At 51.9% G+C, this 19,645-nt stretch overlaps 1 protein-coding gene across 2 annotated transcripts in view; it reads right to left on the reverse strand.

Annotated features, from left to right (window-relative positions):
• col5a1 (procollagen, type V, alpha 1) overlaps positions 1-19,645 on the reverse strand; it is an 82,868-nt gene that overhangs the window by 47,293 nt on the left and 15,930 nt on the right. For both annotated transcript variants that reach the window (XM_084688037.1, XM_084688036.1), the window contains exons 2-4: positions 17,691-17,858; positions 10,761-10,974; positions 9,414-9,576 (exon numbers count right to left, since the gene is read on the reverse strand). In XM_084688037.1, the coding sequence (XP_084544163.1) occupies positions 9,414-9,576; positions 10,761-10,974; positions 17,691-17,858 (545 nt within the window). The remainder of the gene's footprint in view (positions 1-9,413; positions 9,577-10,760; positions 10,975-17,690; positions 17,859-19,645) is intronic.

A 19,645-nucleotide genomic window follows, 5' to 3' on the forward strand; every position in this document is an offset into this window, starting at 1 on the left:
CATAGCAGGGGGGGTTAGCAGCTAAGACAGACGGTAGTTAGCCGTAACCATCACTGTTCTTTTCCCTTTCCTCGCTTCCTCCATCCCCCCTTCTGCTCCCCGGGGAAGTAGGATGAGTGCCAGGGGGAATTCCTAACACACGTGGCACAATACTCATTTGATCCAGACACAAGCAATGAGAACATCACCTCAGAGCACGCTTAGTGAGAACATGCACACTCACTCACACACACACACACACACACACACACACTCACACACCCACACACAGACACACACACACTAACACTGGCACACATACACACACTCACACAAGCAATCACTCACACACAGAAACACGCACACTCCGGTAGTGGGTAGTATTTTATGAATGATCATATGTATTATTATTATTATCATATTAAGGAAGCAAAAGCTGGTGCCTGTATTTGGTGGGGTTTTTTGTATCTCAGCAGTCAAAGTCTTGAGGGAGAGCGAGGGAGTTGTTTTCTGAACGGAGAAAAGGAAGGCCAGGCTAGGCTAGGCTAGGCTTGACAGGACATTATAGAACGGGCTGGGCTGGGGCAGGTCGGACTGGGGTGGGCTGGGGTGGGTGGGGCTGGGGTGGGTGGGGCTGGGGTGGGTGGGGCTGGGGCTGGGGTGGGGCGGGTCGGACTGGGCTTGGATGGGCTGGGATAGACAAGGCTCGGCACCACTGAGTTGGATTGGGCTTTAATGAAATGGGGATCATTTCACTCTTGATTCAACAATAACAACAATTCAACAATCAAATGTAGAACATATTCCCATAAAGGTAGTTTCATACAGTGAAACGATTGTCAAGAGCTAGAATCCACCCAGACGGCCCCTGAACCGGGTTCTAATTGTCTTTGGAAGGGCCCAACCTCTGTCTCTTTAGGGCCACAAAAGCCAGCCAAGAGTTGTATAAACTGGCATTGGAGAGCCTGTCAGAGTTCAATGATTTACAGGCTCCTAGGGCATGGAGGAGCCAACGCTTCTCTAGCCAAGCATTCAAGCACATCTGTCCATACATTTAACCACGTCCAACACTCTGGCCTGCGCATTGCATGAGCTGGAACACAGCTGAGCTCAGAGGCTGGGTCATAAATAGAGAGAGAGAAAGAGAGACATAGAGAGAGAGAGACATAGAGAGAGAGAGAGAGAGAGAGAGAGAGAGAGAGAGAGAGGTTATACACAGTGGTTTGGAGAGAAGAGAGACGCAGATATCAGAAGGCTACCGAGGTTGAAAAGGGCTGCTTTTCTCACCCCGACCTAAAGCAGACGCACACGCGCCCCCCCCCCAAAAAAAAAAACACACAGACGGCCAAGCGCACACACCAACTACCGTTCTCAAACCACACCCCGCCCCACCGCCCCACCGCCCCACCGCCCCACCGCCCCACCCCTCCACCACCCCCCCCCACCACCAGCCTGGCAGGACGACGGAAACCTCTCCAACGGCTCTCATGCCAGACGCACGGCACGGAGCGATGACGGCGGCCTCCTCCTCAGCTCCCGCAGCATCACGTCTCCCTCCGGAGCGGAGCTCGCTGCCGCAGCAGCCCCAGACAATAACAGTCCTGCAGTCGTCAGCATCTCTCCGGGCCGGGCTGAAATACGAGCCTTCACCGCCCCCCCCCATCCCCCCCCGTCCCCCGTCCCCCCACTCGCCCCTTGCTGGCGCTTCACGCTCGGAGTGGAAAAACTGCTGCCTGCAGCAAAGTGTTATAGAGGAGCAAGCCTGCGCTCTTGCTCGTACTCTGACTACTAAAAAACACCGTCTTTGGTTGCGTGTGTGCGCGCGTGTGTGGGTGCGTGCCAGCGTGCACAGTCTCCAGTGCACTTGATAGTGAGTTCTAGATCACCATGTAGACCTTGGGAGCACTACTGCCTGCTGTTCCAAATGTATCCAGAGGAGGGCGCTACGCTGTTGTCTCGACCCAGCCAACCCCCTCAGGAGACACCTCGAGCCATCCATCCATCGAGACTGCTTCATTGACATTGACATCAGCCCCTTTTGAGAATATTGACATTGACAACCGTGAAAATAGGATTGTGATCGGACAAATTGTGCGCAGATAGCATAGCCAGGGATGGGCGAACTGAACTAGGAGAGCCACTCAATTACTGGAAGTTGGACAAATGATCCCTCGTTTTCACACATTGTCGCCTCCTCGTGTACTCACTCTCTTTTCCCCCCCACACACACAGACATACATACACACACACAAGCATGCACCCACACACACACACACACACCCAAGCACACACACACAAACAATCACACTTCAAGCATGAGGTGAATTATTACCCCAGGAGAGGCTTGTTTTTGTGACGTAACCGCCCACACGTACAAACACTCACACACGCACACAGATCCACTCAGGTGGGGGTGAGCTGGGGTCCTGAGAAAGTGACACTCCATAGTTAGACCCGGGGTCTCCTTCCCCTCACCCATCCCTGCTCCAGGTCCCCATGGACGGTTGTCATGACTCTGTTTAGCCTCCACAGCACACCGCAGCACTTACTGCCTACTGGAACCTTAGTCTACAGCCCTGCTCTCCTCTACTCAGGTGTCAGTTAGGGGGAGAAGCGAGAGAGAGAGAGAGGCAGAGAGAGAGAGAGAGAGAGAGAGAGAGAGAGAGAGAGAGAGAGAGAGAGAGAGAGAGAGAGAGAGAGAGAGAGAGAGAGAGAGAGAGAGAGAGAGAGAGAGAGAGAGAGAGAGAGAGAGAGAGGAGAGAGAGAGAGAGAGAGAGAGAGAGAGAGAGAGAGAGAGAGAGAGAGAGAGAGAGAGAGAGAGAGAGAGAGAGAGGAGAGAGAGAGAGAGAGAGAGAGAGAGAGAGAGAGAGAGAGAGAGAGAGAGAGAGAGAGAGCAGAACTCTGGGAGGTCCACCTCTGACTGCCTCGTCAGGCCTCCTTTACTCTACGGCTTGTTTACACAGCCGCCCCAGAGCACAGACCCCTCAGCCTCCAGCCCCCACCCCAAACCCCAGCCTCCAGCCACCAGCCTCGAGCTCGCAGCCTTCTGTCTCCAGTCTCCACACACAACCCGGTGCCTGGTCATTCTCCACCTGACCGCAGAAACCAAACAACACACTGCAGAGGTCAGCTCCCTGCACAGGGGGCCATAAATCAACATGCATTCACAGCCACATGTACCTACTTACTCACCGTACCTACCAAATGACTTGGTGGCCACACACATGCATGCACAAGGGCTAGCTGTGCACTGTCACTGCACTGTTACCCAGCCATACCCATATAGTGTACTTTTACACACACACACACACAGACACACACACACACTCCGTCCCTTCCAGACCGTGGCTGTGTCCCAGGGCTCAGGTCCGGTGCCAAGCACAACAAACGGGTCGACCACCTCACTCATACCCCAGACCCGACTCTACCCTGCCCTGCACACACAGATATCTAGAGCACTTCTCCCCTCCCCTCCCCTCCCCTCCCCTCCCCTCCGCCCCACCCCTCCTTCCCTCCCTCCCTCCCTCCCTCCCTCCCTCCCTCCCTCCCTCCCTCCCTCCCTCCCTCCCTCCCTCCCTCCCTCCCTCCCTCCCTCCCTCCCTCCCTCCCTCGACACGCACCACCCCTCCTCCCCACACCTGTCTCACACTCGCCTCCACCACTCAACATCACGGGCCGGCCAAGTTCCCATTTTCTTTTCCCCTCGTCTCTGACAGGCGCCCGGGTAGAAGTACACCCTGGCAATGTTTGGTTTGGCGGCGTGCAGGGAGCTTCAGAGAAGTGCTGAGGGAACGCTCATGTGCTGGCTCCCAGATTTAGGGGGGGCTATCGTGTGTGTGTATGAGTGTGTGTGTGTGTGTGTGTGTGTGTGTGTGTGTGTGTGTGTGTGTGTGTGTGTGTGTGTAATAGAATGACTGTAGGTAAACGCTGCTGGCGATCCAGGACGGTAATCTTCCTCATCTCTGGGCCTGGGGTTCTGATCCATGCTCCTTTATGCCTGGATCATGTGACACAGCTGGACTGGACTGGGCTGTGGTGTGGTGTGGTATTGATAGAGCAAGGAGGGGTGTCATCAAACTAGATACTTTTTTTTTTTTTTTTTATCATGTTTTTTTTACATGTTTTTTTTTCAACATTTTATTCTATGAATTGTTCCACAGTGTGTCACAAAAGCATTCATTTTGGATTCTCTGCAGACTTCCTATCAGAAACCTGATAGTCTAATGACCAAAGTGCTGAAGCGCACAACAAATAAAATGCTTAGAGGCCAAGCCAGTGCTGACTGATGTGTTGAAGCACCATGATTGAGGTAACAGACTGAACATAGGCCCTTCAGTACTCGACGACCCTGGAGAGTACTGTAGCTAAGCCTCCGCTCTTGAGCCTCAATGTCCCTGTGTGGGTCTGTGTGTGTGGGTGGGTGTGTGTGTGTGTGTGTCTCTGTGTGTGTGTGTGTGTGTCTCTGTGTGTGTGGCCCTAAACTCATGAGGTCATTTCTAATAGGTCTGCTGAGAGATGGCATTATCCCTTCACCTAGCATCCATCAACAGCACCGCTGTTGTTCCAGCCCTGATACACACACACACAAACACACACACACACAAACACACATTAAGTTCTCTCAGTTTAAGAGTTTTGGAAGGTCGTAGGACCACATTCTAGGTAAAGACTTATAAGGTCAAGTGCAAACAACGTAATGTCTTGTTTAAACAATAGAGTAGTCATACATGTCTGGGGAGTACAGAAAGCTTTAAGGTGTGTGTGTGTGTGTGTGTGGTGTTGGTCAGCTCAGATTGCAGTCTGAACCACAATGTTACTAGACAGACAATAAACCAGGAGCCCAACAGGAGCCGGGTGACATCACTGGTGCCAGTTTCACACCAGGGAACTGGAAACACAGCAACTGAGCCAAAATGGCAACTACAGGGGCTGTAACCCAATGGGTAATCTTCCACACTAAGGTAAGGAAGTAAGATGAAGTAGCAGTGGAGATGAAGGCACAAATGCTAAAAGTAAGCGTATTTTCTGTACATGACTGTGCTTGACTTGACTGTGTTATTGTCACCTATGGGGGGAGATATACTGTTCTGGAACACAACATAGGCTAGGTTGATGAGGAGGGATCGAAACACGTGGATCTCCTCACAGCACAACAATCTCAAATGGAACCATTTTAACGATCAGTCCTCTGTATTCCCGTGTTTTACTGCATTTTCCTGGCTCAAGGTGCTAGCTAGCTTCCACAGCAGGCACAGACAGCCTGCTCCCTCCCTCCCTCCCTCTTCTACCAACCCTACTTTCTCTCTCTCTCAGCCTCTCTACCTCCCATACCTCGCTCGCCCCCTCTATCTTCCTCTCTCTCAGTGACCTCACTCCTTCCCCGGTTCGCCTCCCTCCTTCGTTCCATCTTTCCCTCATCCTTCCATCTCAGCCTGACATGCGCGACCTTTCCCGACCTCGTCTTTCTCTCACTCTCTTCTCTTTTCTCCGTCCTCCCTCACAACACCACCCCCCCCCCCCTTCCTTCCTCTGCCCCCGTTTGAACACCCCCAACCTGGGACAACCTATCTTCAGCTCCCTGGAAACCTGTCTGGATGATGTCATCGGCATGGCTGCCGTTCAAAGGCTGACATCAGTGGAGACGAAGAGAACTCCTCATTCTTTCCAGCGTCTGGTTCACGACTGGCCTCACCTACACAGAGACCTCCCTCCCTTCCACTCTCCCTCCCACTCTCCCTCCCACTCTCCCTCCCACTCTCCCTTCCTCCCTCCTCCCCTGTTCTGGCGTCATCCCTCCGCTGTCTTTATCAACACTCGTTTGTCCGTCTGACTTCCTTCTTGGCTTGACCTGTCTGAAAAAGAGATCGCTGTGGTGGTGTGAGAGGACAGCTGTGCTGTACCATCGGGCTCAATTAGATCACAAGTCATTATGTCGAAAATCCCCAAAGCTAGACCAGGAACACAGGCACACACGCACACACACTCAGACACAGCAGCACATGCTCAAGCTGTTGAGCTGAGTTACGTGCCAGAGGCAACAGATGCCCGGACAGTCTCCAATCTTTTCCACCTCCTTTTCTGTCTTTCTGTTGATCTCTCTCCCATTCCACCTCTCCACATATCCCTCTCACTGACTCATTTCCCTCTGCTTAGTCCCATTCCTGAAGAGAACACCTTAAAAGACTTGGAATGAGAGAGAGGCAGAGGATGCCCAACGAGACGGAAAGAGAGAGAGAGAAATGGAGAGATAGAGAGACGGGGTACATCTGTCCCAACCCATCTGTGTTGGCACAGTGCTGCCTTGCTCATTCATTTTACATAAGCTTGTTTTCAGTCTGGGGACGGTCCTTAAATGATCTTCCCACCCTCCCCCACCCCCGTTTTTCTTGGCACAGCCAATGGGAAACGACGACGTCTGCCATCGGAGGTGACACGACTGGCAGGCGTGCTCTCTCACACACACACACACACACAACTGGAAACACACACTGAGAGATACAGTATTTCGTACACACGCTACCAAAGACATCCAATGATTTAGCATCTGGATAATGACAGTTTATTTGCGGTGATTAGCATTACAATTACCCACACTCACAATTAAATTGTTGTCTGACAAAACCACACTCAATATGACCATATCAGTAAAATATCAGACATTCCTTTGGAAAACCTCCCAGTAAGTCGCTTGTTCTCTGCTGTAGGTAACCACTAACCACGCGATTATGTGAGAATATGTTAATGCAAACAAGCTAACAATGCTACAAACTATGGTATTACTGTAACAAAGCAGCACTCTCTCCCAGAGACACACAGACTGACACACACACACACACAGGGGCAGGAACATACTGTAAATGCGTTGGGCACCCTCTCTCTCTCCAACCACAATGGCCATGTTGACAACCACACCACAAACCACGTTAGCGTAGCTGCTACTTTACTGCTGCATGTGGTCCACATCAAACTGAGTCTCCTGACAGTGTAGACACACAGACACACACGGGTGCGCATGAACACTCACACTCGCACACAGACAAGCACGCGCGTGCACCCATGCACGTACTGTACACACACAACCCTAAAAAAAGGTTCCATTCTTTTGGATTCCCTCCCTCCTTCCCTCCCTCTCTCTCTCTCTCTCTCTCTCTCTCTCTCTCTCATCCCCCCCTTTCTCTCTCTCTCCCTCTCCCTCCCTCTCGATCTCTCTCTCCCTCACCTCTGTGAGGCAACACAAAGTTCCAAAACAAAAATATAGCTCTTCTTGTTCCTCACATACACACACGCCCTATTTTACCAAGCTCCATTTGCCATTTTCTAGACGTCTGTTTCTCAGCGCCTCTTACACGCTTGTTTATGTAAAGACACCAACTGGAAAAGTCCTGACCCGATTGAATTAAATGGGTTAGCCGCTGAAATGAAATATGTTTTCCTTTGTTTTCCTGTTCACCGCCATTGGCTGCAGCCCCTGGCGAACGTCAACACGCAGTGCAGCGCACAGGAGAGCAGGGAGACAGGGGAGGCCGGGAGTGCTGCAAGAGCATCATTTGGAAACTATGTGGCCATATTTTCCATTTTCGACAGGCGCTCAAATCTCTCTCTCTTTAAATCTCTCTCTCTTTCTCTCTCACTCTTTAAATTTCTCTCTCTCTTTAAATTTCTCTCTCTCTTTCTCTCTCTATGTAGCTGTCACTCTACCTCTTTCTCTCTGTCCCCTTTCTCTCTCTCTCTCTCTCTCTCTCTCTCTCTCTCTCTCTCTCTCTCTCTCTATCTCTCTCTCTCTCCCTCTCCCTCTCTCTCTCTTTGAATCTCCCACTGTAAAACTGGCACAGCAGGGAGATGAGGGTTTCCACATGGCTCAGAAAATGGCCACCTGTTCCCCACGGTAACAGTTCGGCCTGTCATTGTCAGTCTGACAGCTTTTATTGAAATATTTCCTCGCTCCCCTGAATCTAGTCCCCCAAAGATGCTAAAGGCTACAATAAAAAGAAGAAGAAAAAGAAGAAGACGGAGAGAAATAGGGAGAGAAGGAGACACAGATGTATGCAGACACGATGAGAGAATAATTCAAACCTTACAAGATTAATAAACTCCTTTTTACAAAAGGCCATACGAAGCACAATGATGGTGTAGTGCACACACACACACACACACAAATGGAGCCGTCTGATTGGTTGTGCTGGGCATCCTGCGGTGACTGGCCTCCAGGCCTGTTCTGCTTCAAGAACAGCGACCGCCTTCTAGAACTTAAGGCCGATCTGCAGCTTCAGACACTTTTGCGCCGACAGAATCATGTTCATCTAGCGAGCTATGAATGTGTTTGTATCTGGCTGAAGCACTTGAAACAGATGTTAACTAGGGTCATATGAAGGGCTCTATATCAGTTTTATGCCCCATCATATATCCATGACCTCCCCACACACACACACACACACACACACACCATCCCCACAGAAAAGCTGCTTTCCAGGTGGGTTGGAGGGAGCGGGGATTCCAGAGGGAGTGATGTCATAACTCTTCCTGGTTCTCCTGAGCCGGGCTGGGGTCAAAGTTCACCTGGCTGCACATTACTCAAGTCCATGGTCTGGTCTGGTCCTCATTATCGCTGAGAACCTCGCTCCAAATCTTCCTTAGGCTAGCCCCACTGTGGCAGGACAAAGACGACCCTATACGTGTGTGTGTGTGTGTGTGTGTGCACTCGCACGTGTGTGCGTAGTTTGTCTTAAGCCGTAAGAATAACATCGCTGTAGGGCACTCGCGCGAAGCCATATCCTCAGCTGATCAAGCATCTTTCTATCTTCCTTTCATTGACCCTCTCCCTCCTTCTCTTTGATTCTGTCTCTCGTTCACGTCCTCCTCCTTCTCCTTAATCCTGCCCTCAGAGATCAAAGACAGAGGCGCAGTTTCTTATATCTGGATACTTGTCAGGTCTGTTCTGATGTGATCGGGCCTGGAGGCTTTTACCGATCTGTCTAACTGAGATTGCTTATCTCAGACCACAAAGATCTTCTTGAGAGAGAGAGAGAGTCAGGAGGAGAGAGAGGGAGGGTGATCCTCTCTGTTTCCACATGTTCAATGCCTCTCTCTCACTCAACAAAGACGTGGCAAGGCTATAAAGAGAGAGAGAAAGAGAGAGAGAGAGAGAGAGAGAGAGAGAGAGAGAGGGAGGGGGGGGATGGAGTGGGAAGAAGGGAAAGATAAAGTAAAAAAGAGAATGAGAGAAAGAGAGACTGAGAATGAAATATTGCTGCTAGACTAAGCAGTTCTCTGCTTTTCTCCCCCTCGACCACCGAGTCAAGGCCTCGGCGTCTGATCAGACTCACAAACCATGTCCAGAAAACTCTCACCACAACAAGGTCATGTTGTGACCCCCCTCATTCCACCTCCACAGATCCCTTTCGACTTCCGCCAAACGGCACCCACGGCGGACCTACCTCGAAGACCTCCTCATCAAGTATTCTGGTTCCGAAGACCACGATGCCCTTGGTGTCGATGCTGGGGTGGGCGCTCCTGGAGAGCTTCTGGGTGGTCTTCTTCTTGCAGTCCAGGATGAGCGTGATGGTCTGCTTGTGCACACTGATGGCCACTCGGTGCCACCTGGAGGAGGGAGGGGAGAGGGCAGGGGTAGAGGAGGGCGAAATTGTCAGTAGAGATCTATTGCAACTATGACGAAGGGGGCTGGGCATGGATCTGGCTCGTTCAACACAGGATACATCGCACTTTGCATCAAAAGATGGTCTTATTTCAAGAACGTTTTTTGTGTTCGGTTGTTTGTCTTAAGATTTGATTTGATTTATATAACAGAATTATGGATGATGGTCTGTTACCAACACTTTAGTGCTCCGTCTGAAACTATATGGCTGGATTAGATTAACATCAAGCTTCAATCCAGGGTTTATGGATAAAACTGTATTTGTAGATTAGACACCCATCCCTCTGGTCCAGTCACAGGGGACACCAAGGCATCACAGACCAGGAGGCTTGGGCACAGTCTGTGGTAAACTGTCAGCTCCCTGGTGTCTGGGTCTGGGTCAGCTGACTGAGGTAATCACCATCTTGGAGAGGTCACCTGTCTCAGCTGCTGCTGTGTCCACACTCGACCAGGTGTGTGTGCGAGTGTGTGATCGTGCGGAGAGTGTATGTGTGAGTTGGGATACAAGTGTTTGGGTGGGGATGTGTGTGTGTGTGCGTGTGTCCATTCCTATGTGTGTGTGTGTGTGTGTGTGTGTGTGCCAGTGTCTGTGGTGTGTGTGTGTGTTTGTGTGTTTACCTTGGCCTCATCAAGTCCAGACAGCCACACACCTGCTGTCTGATTACACAGGAGGGCGTTCTCCTCTGTTTGATGAGGACTAACACTGACTGAACTGCATGTTATTGACTGACTCCCAGCGTGATAGAGATAATCACTGATAACACCAGCGCTCAAACTGCAGTCTGCTCTTCCTGTCCCTCAGCTGTGTTAAAAGCTCCGACAAAGCAGTATACCGTTACTGGAATATACTGTTCATATACCGTTTTCATGCAAGCACTCAAGTCATGTTCTGGAAATGTCTCTGTTCCCTGTGGTGCCGTATTGTGTGTGTTCGCGATACGTTGACATGGGGACAACAGGACGTTTGATGTTACACGGTAGATGGTATCATCGTGACTAACGCCGCACGCGTCAGTGTTCTGTGGTGAAGACACTCCGGGGAAGGTAAGGTCAGAGGCACCGTGGGTCGTGCCGCACGTCGGGCCTTGGCGCGCGCGCGCGGATACGTGAGGCGACGGCGAAGACCTACTTTCCGTCGGCGAGGTTGACTCCTCTGAAGAGGGGGTAGTCCTCGGGGCTGGGCTTGCCCGTGTGGTCCTCGTACAAGAAGACGGGCGAGCGGCCCACCTCCATGCCCAGCTGCTGGATGCCCTGCTCGTTGTAGATGGAGAGCAGGAAGGACTGGCTGCCCTTCTTTGGCTTCACTGTGGCCAGGATGGAGAAGTCCTCGGGGAAGACGTCGGCTGGGAGGGATGGAGGAAGGGAGGGGGGGGGGAATAGAGGAGTTACAGTATACCCATACAGTCGGTTAACTTTGAGGGGAAAATCTCGCGAGTGCAGTTTGGGGAGGTTAAGATGGAGGAGGCGGGTTGTGTATGAGAAGGAGGAAGGGGAGGGGGGAGCTCTGGCCAGCGAGACGAGAAGCAGACTTGCTAGGAGTGGGGGCAGAGGGATGACTGAGAGGGAGGTTGGGAGGGATATTGGGTGGAAGTAAGGATGGGAGAGAGAGGTGGATACAGGAAAGATGGGAGAGAGAGAGAGAGAGAGAGAGAGAGAGAGAGAGAGAGAGAGAGAGAGAGGGAGAGAGATGTTAATGAAGGTCAAGAAACCTCAGAGGAGACAGTCTTGGAGCATCTGAGTTTAACACTGCACCTCGGCCCAGAACAGAACAGCCCTGGATCTGTAATGGATGGACTGGGAGCACAGAGGAGGTCTGGAAGAGTGGAGGAAGGGGGGGGGGGGGGGGGGAGAGGGAGCGATTGAAGGGAGCAAGAGTGAATGAAAGGGTGGGGGGGGGGGGTGGCATCAGGGGAGTGTTTCTGAGTCAGCACAGGAAGAGCGAGGTAATGAAGAAAGCATGTGGCGTCTCTCTGAAACCCTTTCCCCCCAAACCCCTCTCTTCCTCTCCTCCTCCACTCATCCCCCTCTCCCAGCACCAATCCATCCACCAGACAGCGGCACGCAGGGAGCAAGGGGTGGAGGGGAGAAAACGAACAAAGGAGAAAGAGAGGAGGGAAGGAGAAGACAAGAAAAAAAAAGGAGAAGTGCAGCAGTTCCCATCCTCCCTCCTCCTCTCTCCTTCATCCCTCCCTCCATCCTTTCCTCTCCTCCCTCTATTTGCATACTGTCTGTACTCCACCATCCACATCTGCCAGACACTTGCCCCTGAGAGCAAAGCCTTCTGGGATGCCCCCCCCCCCACACACACCCAGGAGGCAGGGGTTCCTGCTGTCCCAGAATGCAATGGGGCAAGTCTGGTTTTCACTGACTTTAGATTCAGCAACCGGATCTCAGCGGAACATTTGGAAGATACAAGCGATAAGTTGTAATCGTTTTGTCGTAAACATACACTCGCACATGCACACACACACATACACACACACACACACACACACACCCCTTGCTAATGTGAGACAGGCTGGGTGGCGCGGAACTGTAAATTACAGTGTCTATCAGAGGGTTGGACGACAAGGCCGCCTTGATGGGAGAGAAGCACAGAGATCTGGAGCCTGAGGTTGCAGAGCTCTCTCTCTCTCACACACACACACACTGGAAAATAAACGAGGGAGAGGAAGAAAAGAGAGGGAGGGATATCAGAGGGGAGAAGGAGCTCCAGCTGCTGATGGAAATTCTGGATTTCTCATTGTGTGCGGTTTTCTCATTTCACGCTTTCAAACATTCTTTCCCTGTCTGTTTGTTTGCCTGCCTGCTTACCTGCCTGCCTGTGTCTGTCTGTCTGCCTGTGTCTGTCTGTCTCCCTCCCTCTCTCTGTTCCCCTCCCTCCCTCTCCCTCCTTCTCTTTCTCTCTATCTCTACTGAAGGCAGCACATACTGTAACAACCATAATGAGTGCACACGGCTTGGCCCTGTGTTCCAGAAGAATGCTGCTTGGCTCGGAGAGCTGATAGAGAGAGAGAGAGAGAGAGAGAGAGAGAGAGAGAGAGAGAGAGAGAGAGAGAGAGAGAGAGAGAGAGTGAGAGAGAGAGAGAGAGAGAGAGAGAGAGAGAGAGAGAGAGAGAGAGAGAGAGAGAGAGAGAGAGAGAGAGAGAGAAAGAGAGAGAGACAGAGAGAGAGAGAGAGAGAGAGAGAGAGAGAGAGAGAGAGAGAGAGAGAGAGAGAGAGAGAGAGAGAGAGAGAGAGAGAGAGAGAGAGAGAGAGAGAAGGCGGGGGGAGACGGGGGGAGGGAGAGGAGGGGAGGGGAGGCTTGGAGTGTCAGACAGAGAGGCTGAGAGGAGAGGAGGCCTCAGAGAACTCAGAGAGTATTTCAGGGCATAGCTCCTTCTCAGCCCTCAGGAGCCGAATGATGAAAGACAGATTGCCACGAAAAAGAGTGAGAGTGAGATTAGAGAGTTGGCTGACTGTGCAAACTTGGATGGGGGGTAACCGATTAGACTAACCTTTACTAATCTCTCTTAAGAACATTCACGAACGCACAAACACGCACGCAGGTCAAAAGGATGACCCCAGTGTAACAGATTCCTATTTCCGGCAGTGACTCAGATGCTCAGTGAGAACACACACCAAAAGCCTACCAGTTGTTAGGCAAGGGTCAGGGCTTAAGGGGTGGGGCCAAGTCATGGAAAAGTCACTATGGCGGGGTGCCTCAGATAAGGTATGCTCTCAGGGTATTGGGGGAAGGAAACAGGATTCAACGATGATTATCTTAAAGTAAATAGGATGACCTTTGGAACCACCACGAGGATGGGTTCCAAAACGAGTGAGGCTGTGAAAAAGGAGTGCATGTGTGTGTGTGTGGGTGTGTGTGTGTGTCTGTGTGTATGCGTGTGTGTGACTCTGTAGCTGAGGGCGGTAGGAACGGCAGCAGTGCCAGGAGCAGACATACGGGTTTACCCTGGCAGGACCTTCTCCCTTCAGCAGACAGGAAAAGTCTGGGAATGCCAGATTCTCCAAGCCAACTCCTACACACCCAGACCAGCCAATAACATTGCCCCTCACTGTTCTAGCTACCAACCAGATTGACCAAATCACTAAACATGATTGGACAAATGAGCCTTCAATACCTTTTTTAATCGACATAAACATGACGCCATGAGTTGAAGCTCTTTGGCATTCATGTTCCTATGGGTGGTGGTTGGGTTCTCACTTATGTGGTTGGGAGCTCTTTAGACCTCATCAACTTTCCTGGTACAGCTTACGGGATAACTACCAGATGTTGCAATGGTAGCAGAATAACCAGCAGGTTTGGTTCCTGGTTACAGAGAAGAGATGAGAGGTTTACCACCCGCTCTCATATTACGCTGAGCTGGCATACCCCTCTGTCTGGCTGCCCACATGTGCTCCACACACACTCGCACCCACAGGTATACACAAACATGGACACACATCCTCTTGCCCCTTTACAGAGAATCCCAGTGGAAGGGCTGAGTTCGGGAGCCTGGCCTGGGTCGTGATTGCTTCCCAGATGTCTCCATCGTATGTACCGCGTCCAGGTGGGTACAATGGAGAAACGCGAGACAAAGGTTGCCCTGTCAGCACTGCCTTTAAAACCCTTTCAACCTGAGAGGAGGAACATTCCAGAGGTATGGGATAGGGCAGTGTGTGTGTGTGTGTGTGTGTGTGTGTGTGTGTGTGTGTGTGTGTGCAGAAGATGGGTGGGTCCAGCTGAAAGATAAGCCAGTAATGACCTGTACTCTTTTTGAAGTGTACAGTAGGTAGGAGTGGCACACACACACACACACACTGACATCAGTGGAGTAGGATGATTCCTTTCCTCAGCTTGTAATTTGACATGTCCCCCCCAGCCCCCATATACACACACACACACACACACACACACACACCGTCATCCCACACCAGAGTGTGACAGAAAGGGAAGGAGAGAGGGAACAGGGGACAGAGTGGAAGGGGGGGGGGGGCGGGAGTGGAAGCAGGGACCACCCAGCTGCAGCAGCTCCGGAGAGAGAGAGACACAGAGAGAGAGAGAGAGAGAGAGAGAGAGAGAGAGAGAGAGAGAGAGAGAGAGAGAGAAACAGAGAGAGAGAGAGAGAGAGAGAGAGAGAGAGAGAGAGAGAGAGAGAGAGAGAGAGAAACAGAGAGACAGAGAGAGAGAGACAGAGAGAAATATAGAGAGAGAGGGGGGAGGATTTGGGAACACGTCACGTTGTTCCTCGAGAGTCTGTTCTCGTGTCGTTCTGCAGTTGGCAGCAGTCCGCCCTGTCCAAGCCAAGATGGAGGCCGAGGACGTCTGACTCATGAAGACACAGAGACACAAAGACACTCTCAAACCACTGGATGTCTACTGTGTATCAAAGGGCACTTCTAGTCGTGAACATACCTGCGTGTGCGTGTGTATGTGTGCCCGTGTGAAAGATAGAGAGCGTCTAAACTGAATCATCCCTTTGTCATGTTTGCCTCATGTTAGCATGTCTCCACTTGTTTCTTTCCAGCCATCCACATCAACATGTGGCATGTTGGGAGAGAGGTCAGGAGAGAACGGGCTCCTGACCGCACACACTTGATGTCCTGTTGTTCATTAACATGAACAACAATCGTCTCAACTCTGTATTGCGTTTTTTGTGTTTGGATGCGCTCTTTATGATCCATTTGCTCTTTATTACACGCTTGTCTGTGTGCGTGCTCTTCCTTTTCCATTTGCAAGTGCATGCTTGTCAGCGTGTGTGTGTGCGTGTGATGCACATTTGTAAAATGTTGTCCGGATAATTCAGAGTACCCCAGGCCCAGGCCCAAGGCCAAGATCATGAATTAGAAACAGGGATAGTTAGAGAGACAGAGAGAGAGAGACAGAGAGAGAGAGAGAGAGAGAGAGAGAGAGAGAGAGAGAGAGAGAGAGAGAGAGAGACACAGAGAGAGAGAGAGAGAGAGAGAGAGAGAGAGAGAGAGAGAGAGAGAGAGAGAGAGAGAGAGAGAGAGAGAGAAAAACGATCTCACCCGCTGCTTTCTGGAAGGTATTAGCATGACACGCTCTTAATAGGGAGGTGAGCAGCCAAGTCCAGAACCACAAGACAGCCCTTAGGCGGGAGAGGGGGGAGGGGGGGGGTTCAAAACCACTGACTGGACTCCCAGGGCAAGGGGGAGAACATGTTGCGGGGGGGGGGGGGGGGGGGTTCTAGTGTTTGTGGAACATTGTGTGATCCTCTCTATTGCGGCGTCTGTCCGAGAGATCGACAAACACAAAGGACCACCTTTTCCGTCTGTGCTCAAAGAGAAACACCCTTGAGGGTCCTCGTCCAGATGCTTCGACACACAGCCAAGTTGGGGACCAGCGCGAGCCGTTCTCCGTCGCGATCGCCACTGCGCCTCCCCCCCCCCCCCCCCCCCCTACCCCCCCCCCCCCCCGACCAAGCTCGATGAAAACGGCGAGCGGAAAAAAAGAACGCTGACACCGGGGGGGTTAAAGTTCTCCAGGCGCTTGGCCGCGTTCCAAGCTCCACTTTCAGGAAACTTTACTCGAGTCGAAAAAAAAGCGATACACTCCCTGACCCTGCTCTCTCCCTCTCACACACTGGCTCCCCGAGGTTTCCAATTCACTTCACGGCCGCAGTTTTTCGGACTCTTTCGGGGGCTTGTCTAAAGAGGACATTCCTGGGAACTGGTGAATCCGGGTGTCCGTGTCTCAGTTCTGCTCTTTGACATCAAGGACAACTAAAAAGTGGTCCCCACTTCCAGACACGCAGAGGAGACGAGCTCCTCCCTTTGAGAGGGAACCGGGGATGGAGGGAGTAGGGGGAAGAGGGGTGGAGGGAGGAGGAGGAAGAGGGGATGGAGGGGGAGAAGGGAAGAGAGGATGAAGGGAGGTAGAACTCACTGATGAAATGGAGGAGAGGAAGAGACGAGGTGATGAGAAAGCAGAGAGATGATAGAGGGTTGATAGAGGGTTGATAGAGGGTTGATAGAGGGTTGATAGAGGGTTGATAGAGGGTTGATAGAGGGTTGATAGAGGGACGGCAATACGGCCAAAGAAACAGAGAGAGGGGGAGACAAAGAGATCAAGTGGGGGGGAGAGGGTGTGGCAAAGGAGGAGAGAAGTAAGAGATTGCTGCTGCTCAGAAGCACCAAGCCACGTCAGCAGGAAAGGAGTGAGGGAAGAGTGGAGCTCCCCTCATCCCTCCGTCCCTTTTTCCCCTCCTCTCATGTAACAATTTCACTGGGGTATGGTTCCCAATGAAAATATGTGTGATTTCCAAAATTGTTGAATTAGTATGCTGCTCCGCCTGTCTCTCCCCTCCTCCTTTCCCTCTCCCCCTCTCTCTCTTTCTCTCTCTCTCTCTTTCTCTCTCTCTCTCTGTCTCTCTCTCTCTATCTCTCTCTCTCTCTGCGCTCCTCTGCTCTGTTGTGAACCAGAACCAATCCTGTCTTTATTTAAAGCACATGTCTGTCCAGGACAGACGTGACAAGGCCCATAAAAGACTCCATCAGTCTGTGTGTCTGTCTGTCCGCCTGTGTTTGAACTTGCATGTGTGCATTTCGGCTTCCGAGGCTATGAGGGGGTCAGGGGTGTGGGGGAGTGGGGGAGGGGGAGCGGGGGAGGGGCCGTGACTGATGGCAGGTCCACTTGCAGGGAGGAGTGTCGGGAGGGAGGGAGGGAGGGGACCTGGGCTCTGTCCCCCCGCCAGAGGATCAACATCCCATCTCCCTTTTAGTGCTGCTCACTATAGGGCTCAGCACTCAGCTGAAGGACAGTGGTGGGAGCCAATGGGAGCAGAGCTAAAGAGTGTCAGCATGTTATCATTGGCCTGGCAAAGGATTGAACAGAAAAACAGAGACAAAGACTGAGTGGGGGGATAGGAGAGACAGAAAGAGAGAGAGAGAGAGAGAGAGAGAGAGAGAGAGAGAGAGAGAGAGAGAGAGAGAGAGAGAGAGAGAGAGAGAGAGAGAGAGAGAGAGAGAGAGAGAGAGAGAGAGAGAGAGAGAGAGAGAGAAAGCAGAGTTAGCCCTAGCCCAACAGTGAGGAGCTGGGTTGGTCAGGGTTAATACTCACCAGGGTATAGCTGTTTGGTTGGGGCGCTGAGCTGGGCGTCTTTAGATACTCTGTAGGCCACATCTGGTCCTTGTGACGACCGCCTATGCGAGCAGAGACCTGTCGTTTTCGTAACGCCGTCAGGTAAACTGGGAAAATCTAAAATCTTCAAGAGGTCCGCTGGCTCCACTAAAGAGAGAGAGAGAGAGAGAGGAGGGAGAGAGAGAGAGAGAGAGAGAGAGAGAGAGAGAGAGAGAGAGAGAGAGAGGAGATAAAAGAGAGGTGTACGGTTAAGATTTGGAAGAAAGACAACTCATTTGGTATTCAGACACATTATCTGTCTCAGTCCCTTACATTCAGAGATCAGCCGACTTTAGAAGTTTGCTACCTCCGACCTCATTAATGAACAAAGACAGACAGACAGACAGACAGTGTATGAGAATGGTTGAAAGCACATACATTCAGTCACAACCAAACTCCACAATCCCCCATCCACCCACCCATCCAACCAATTCATCCATCCACTCATCCATCCATCTTTTCAGCCGGCCTCTATAGTTAAGCTGCAGTTGCCTCGTTCTTCGACCACAACCATACAATTTGCACACTCTAAGGCCGGGCCTTGGGGTTAGCACCAGGCAACCACAAGTGCAAAGCGGCCTCGTGCAGGGTGTGACCCAGGCTTTGACCCGAGACCGCATCCCTGTCGGCCAAAACCGTCCCCTGGGGTACCGCAGACCGACAAGGGTGTCCGCAGCCACGAGGCTAGGTGGCTTTCAGGCAGCCATGAGTGCCCCGGCACAGTCCGGACTGCGGGAGCATCTGTGCATGCAGGCAGAGCTGTGTGGACACGCGCTTCAAAGGGGTTCCATCCGTACAACTCGTGTCACAGAGAACGAAGGTGGATGCACGAGCTTCCATCGGACCTGTTAAGGGCTCTCTCTCTCTCTCTGGAATGTTCTTGTTTCCAGTGGATCCTCTAACAGGGACTGATGGTGGTAAATCTTTGCCTTGTTTTAGGAGTGTAGACTCTGGACAGGCCCAGTGTACATTTAGGCTTGAGAGTCCACCAGAGCACGGCCAGAAACAAAGAGAAGACATTCAATGGACGTGCTGAGAACAGACAATACTACAAAAGTGGAGGGGGGGCACACACATTGGATGCGTTTATGGCATGGGCCTTTAAGTAAGAAAACAAAAGGCGAGCGCTCTTTGGCGTTCTGTTTGCTCTTTTCCGTGGAACTGTTTTGGTTAGACTAAGAATAGAGGACCAAAGGCACATACACACACACACACACACAGGTAAATCTTACTGGGTGTCTTGCCGCAGGGACCACACACACTTAATGAGTGGCCTCGTCAATCTGAAATGGACAGGTCTGGGAGGGAGGGAGGGAGGGAGGGAGGAGAGGGAGGGAGGGAGGGAGGGAGGGAGGGAGGGAGGGAGGGAGGGAGGGAGGGAGGGAGGGAGGGAGGGAGGGAGGGAGGGAGGGAGGGAGGGAGGGAGGGAGGGAGGGAGGGAGGGAGGGAGGGAGGGAGGGAGGGAGGGAGGGAGGGAGGGAGGGAGGGAGGGAGGGAGGGAGGGAGGGAGGGAGGGAGGGAGGGAGGGAGGGAGGGGGAATGTTGGCAGTTCACCTCCAGCCAGTGGTCGGTACACAGAGGTGTCAGTGGTCCAGACTCACTCCACATCCTCTACACATGTCTGCACACAGTTGTGTGAAAGAGAACCACTTAACACACACACTTCAGCTAGGCCTGGTTGTTCTGCATGCATTCAAATCACTGAAAAGATGCACAATAAGCTAGCCGGAGTAAGCTATGGGGATACACTCCCAGTTGGCCAGATCATTACACAAATTCCTGCCGAGCCCCTCTCTTTAAACCTCCCTATCATTCCTTCATTCCTTTACTTTTCACTCGGCCGGCCTGTCCTTCCTGCCTTTCGGAAGATCTGAGAGGTGGAAGCCTCGACAAGA

This window comes from Hypomesus nipponensis, chromosome 22 (genome assembly GCF_054491055.1).
Source record: "Hypomesus nipponensis isolate SF chromosome 22, ASM5449105v1, whole genome shotgun sequence".
In the NCBI taxonomy this organism is placed as follows: Eukaryota; Metazoa; Chordata; class Actinopteri; order Osmeriformes; family Osmeridae; genus Hypomesus; species Hypomesus nipponensis.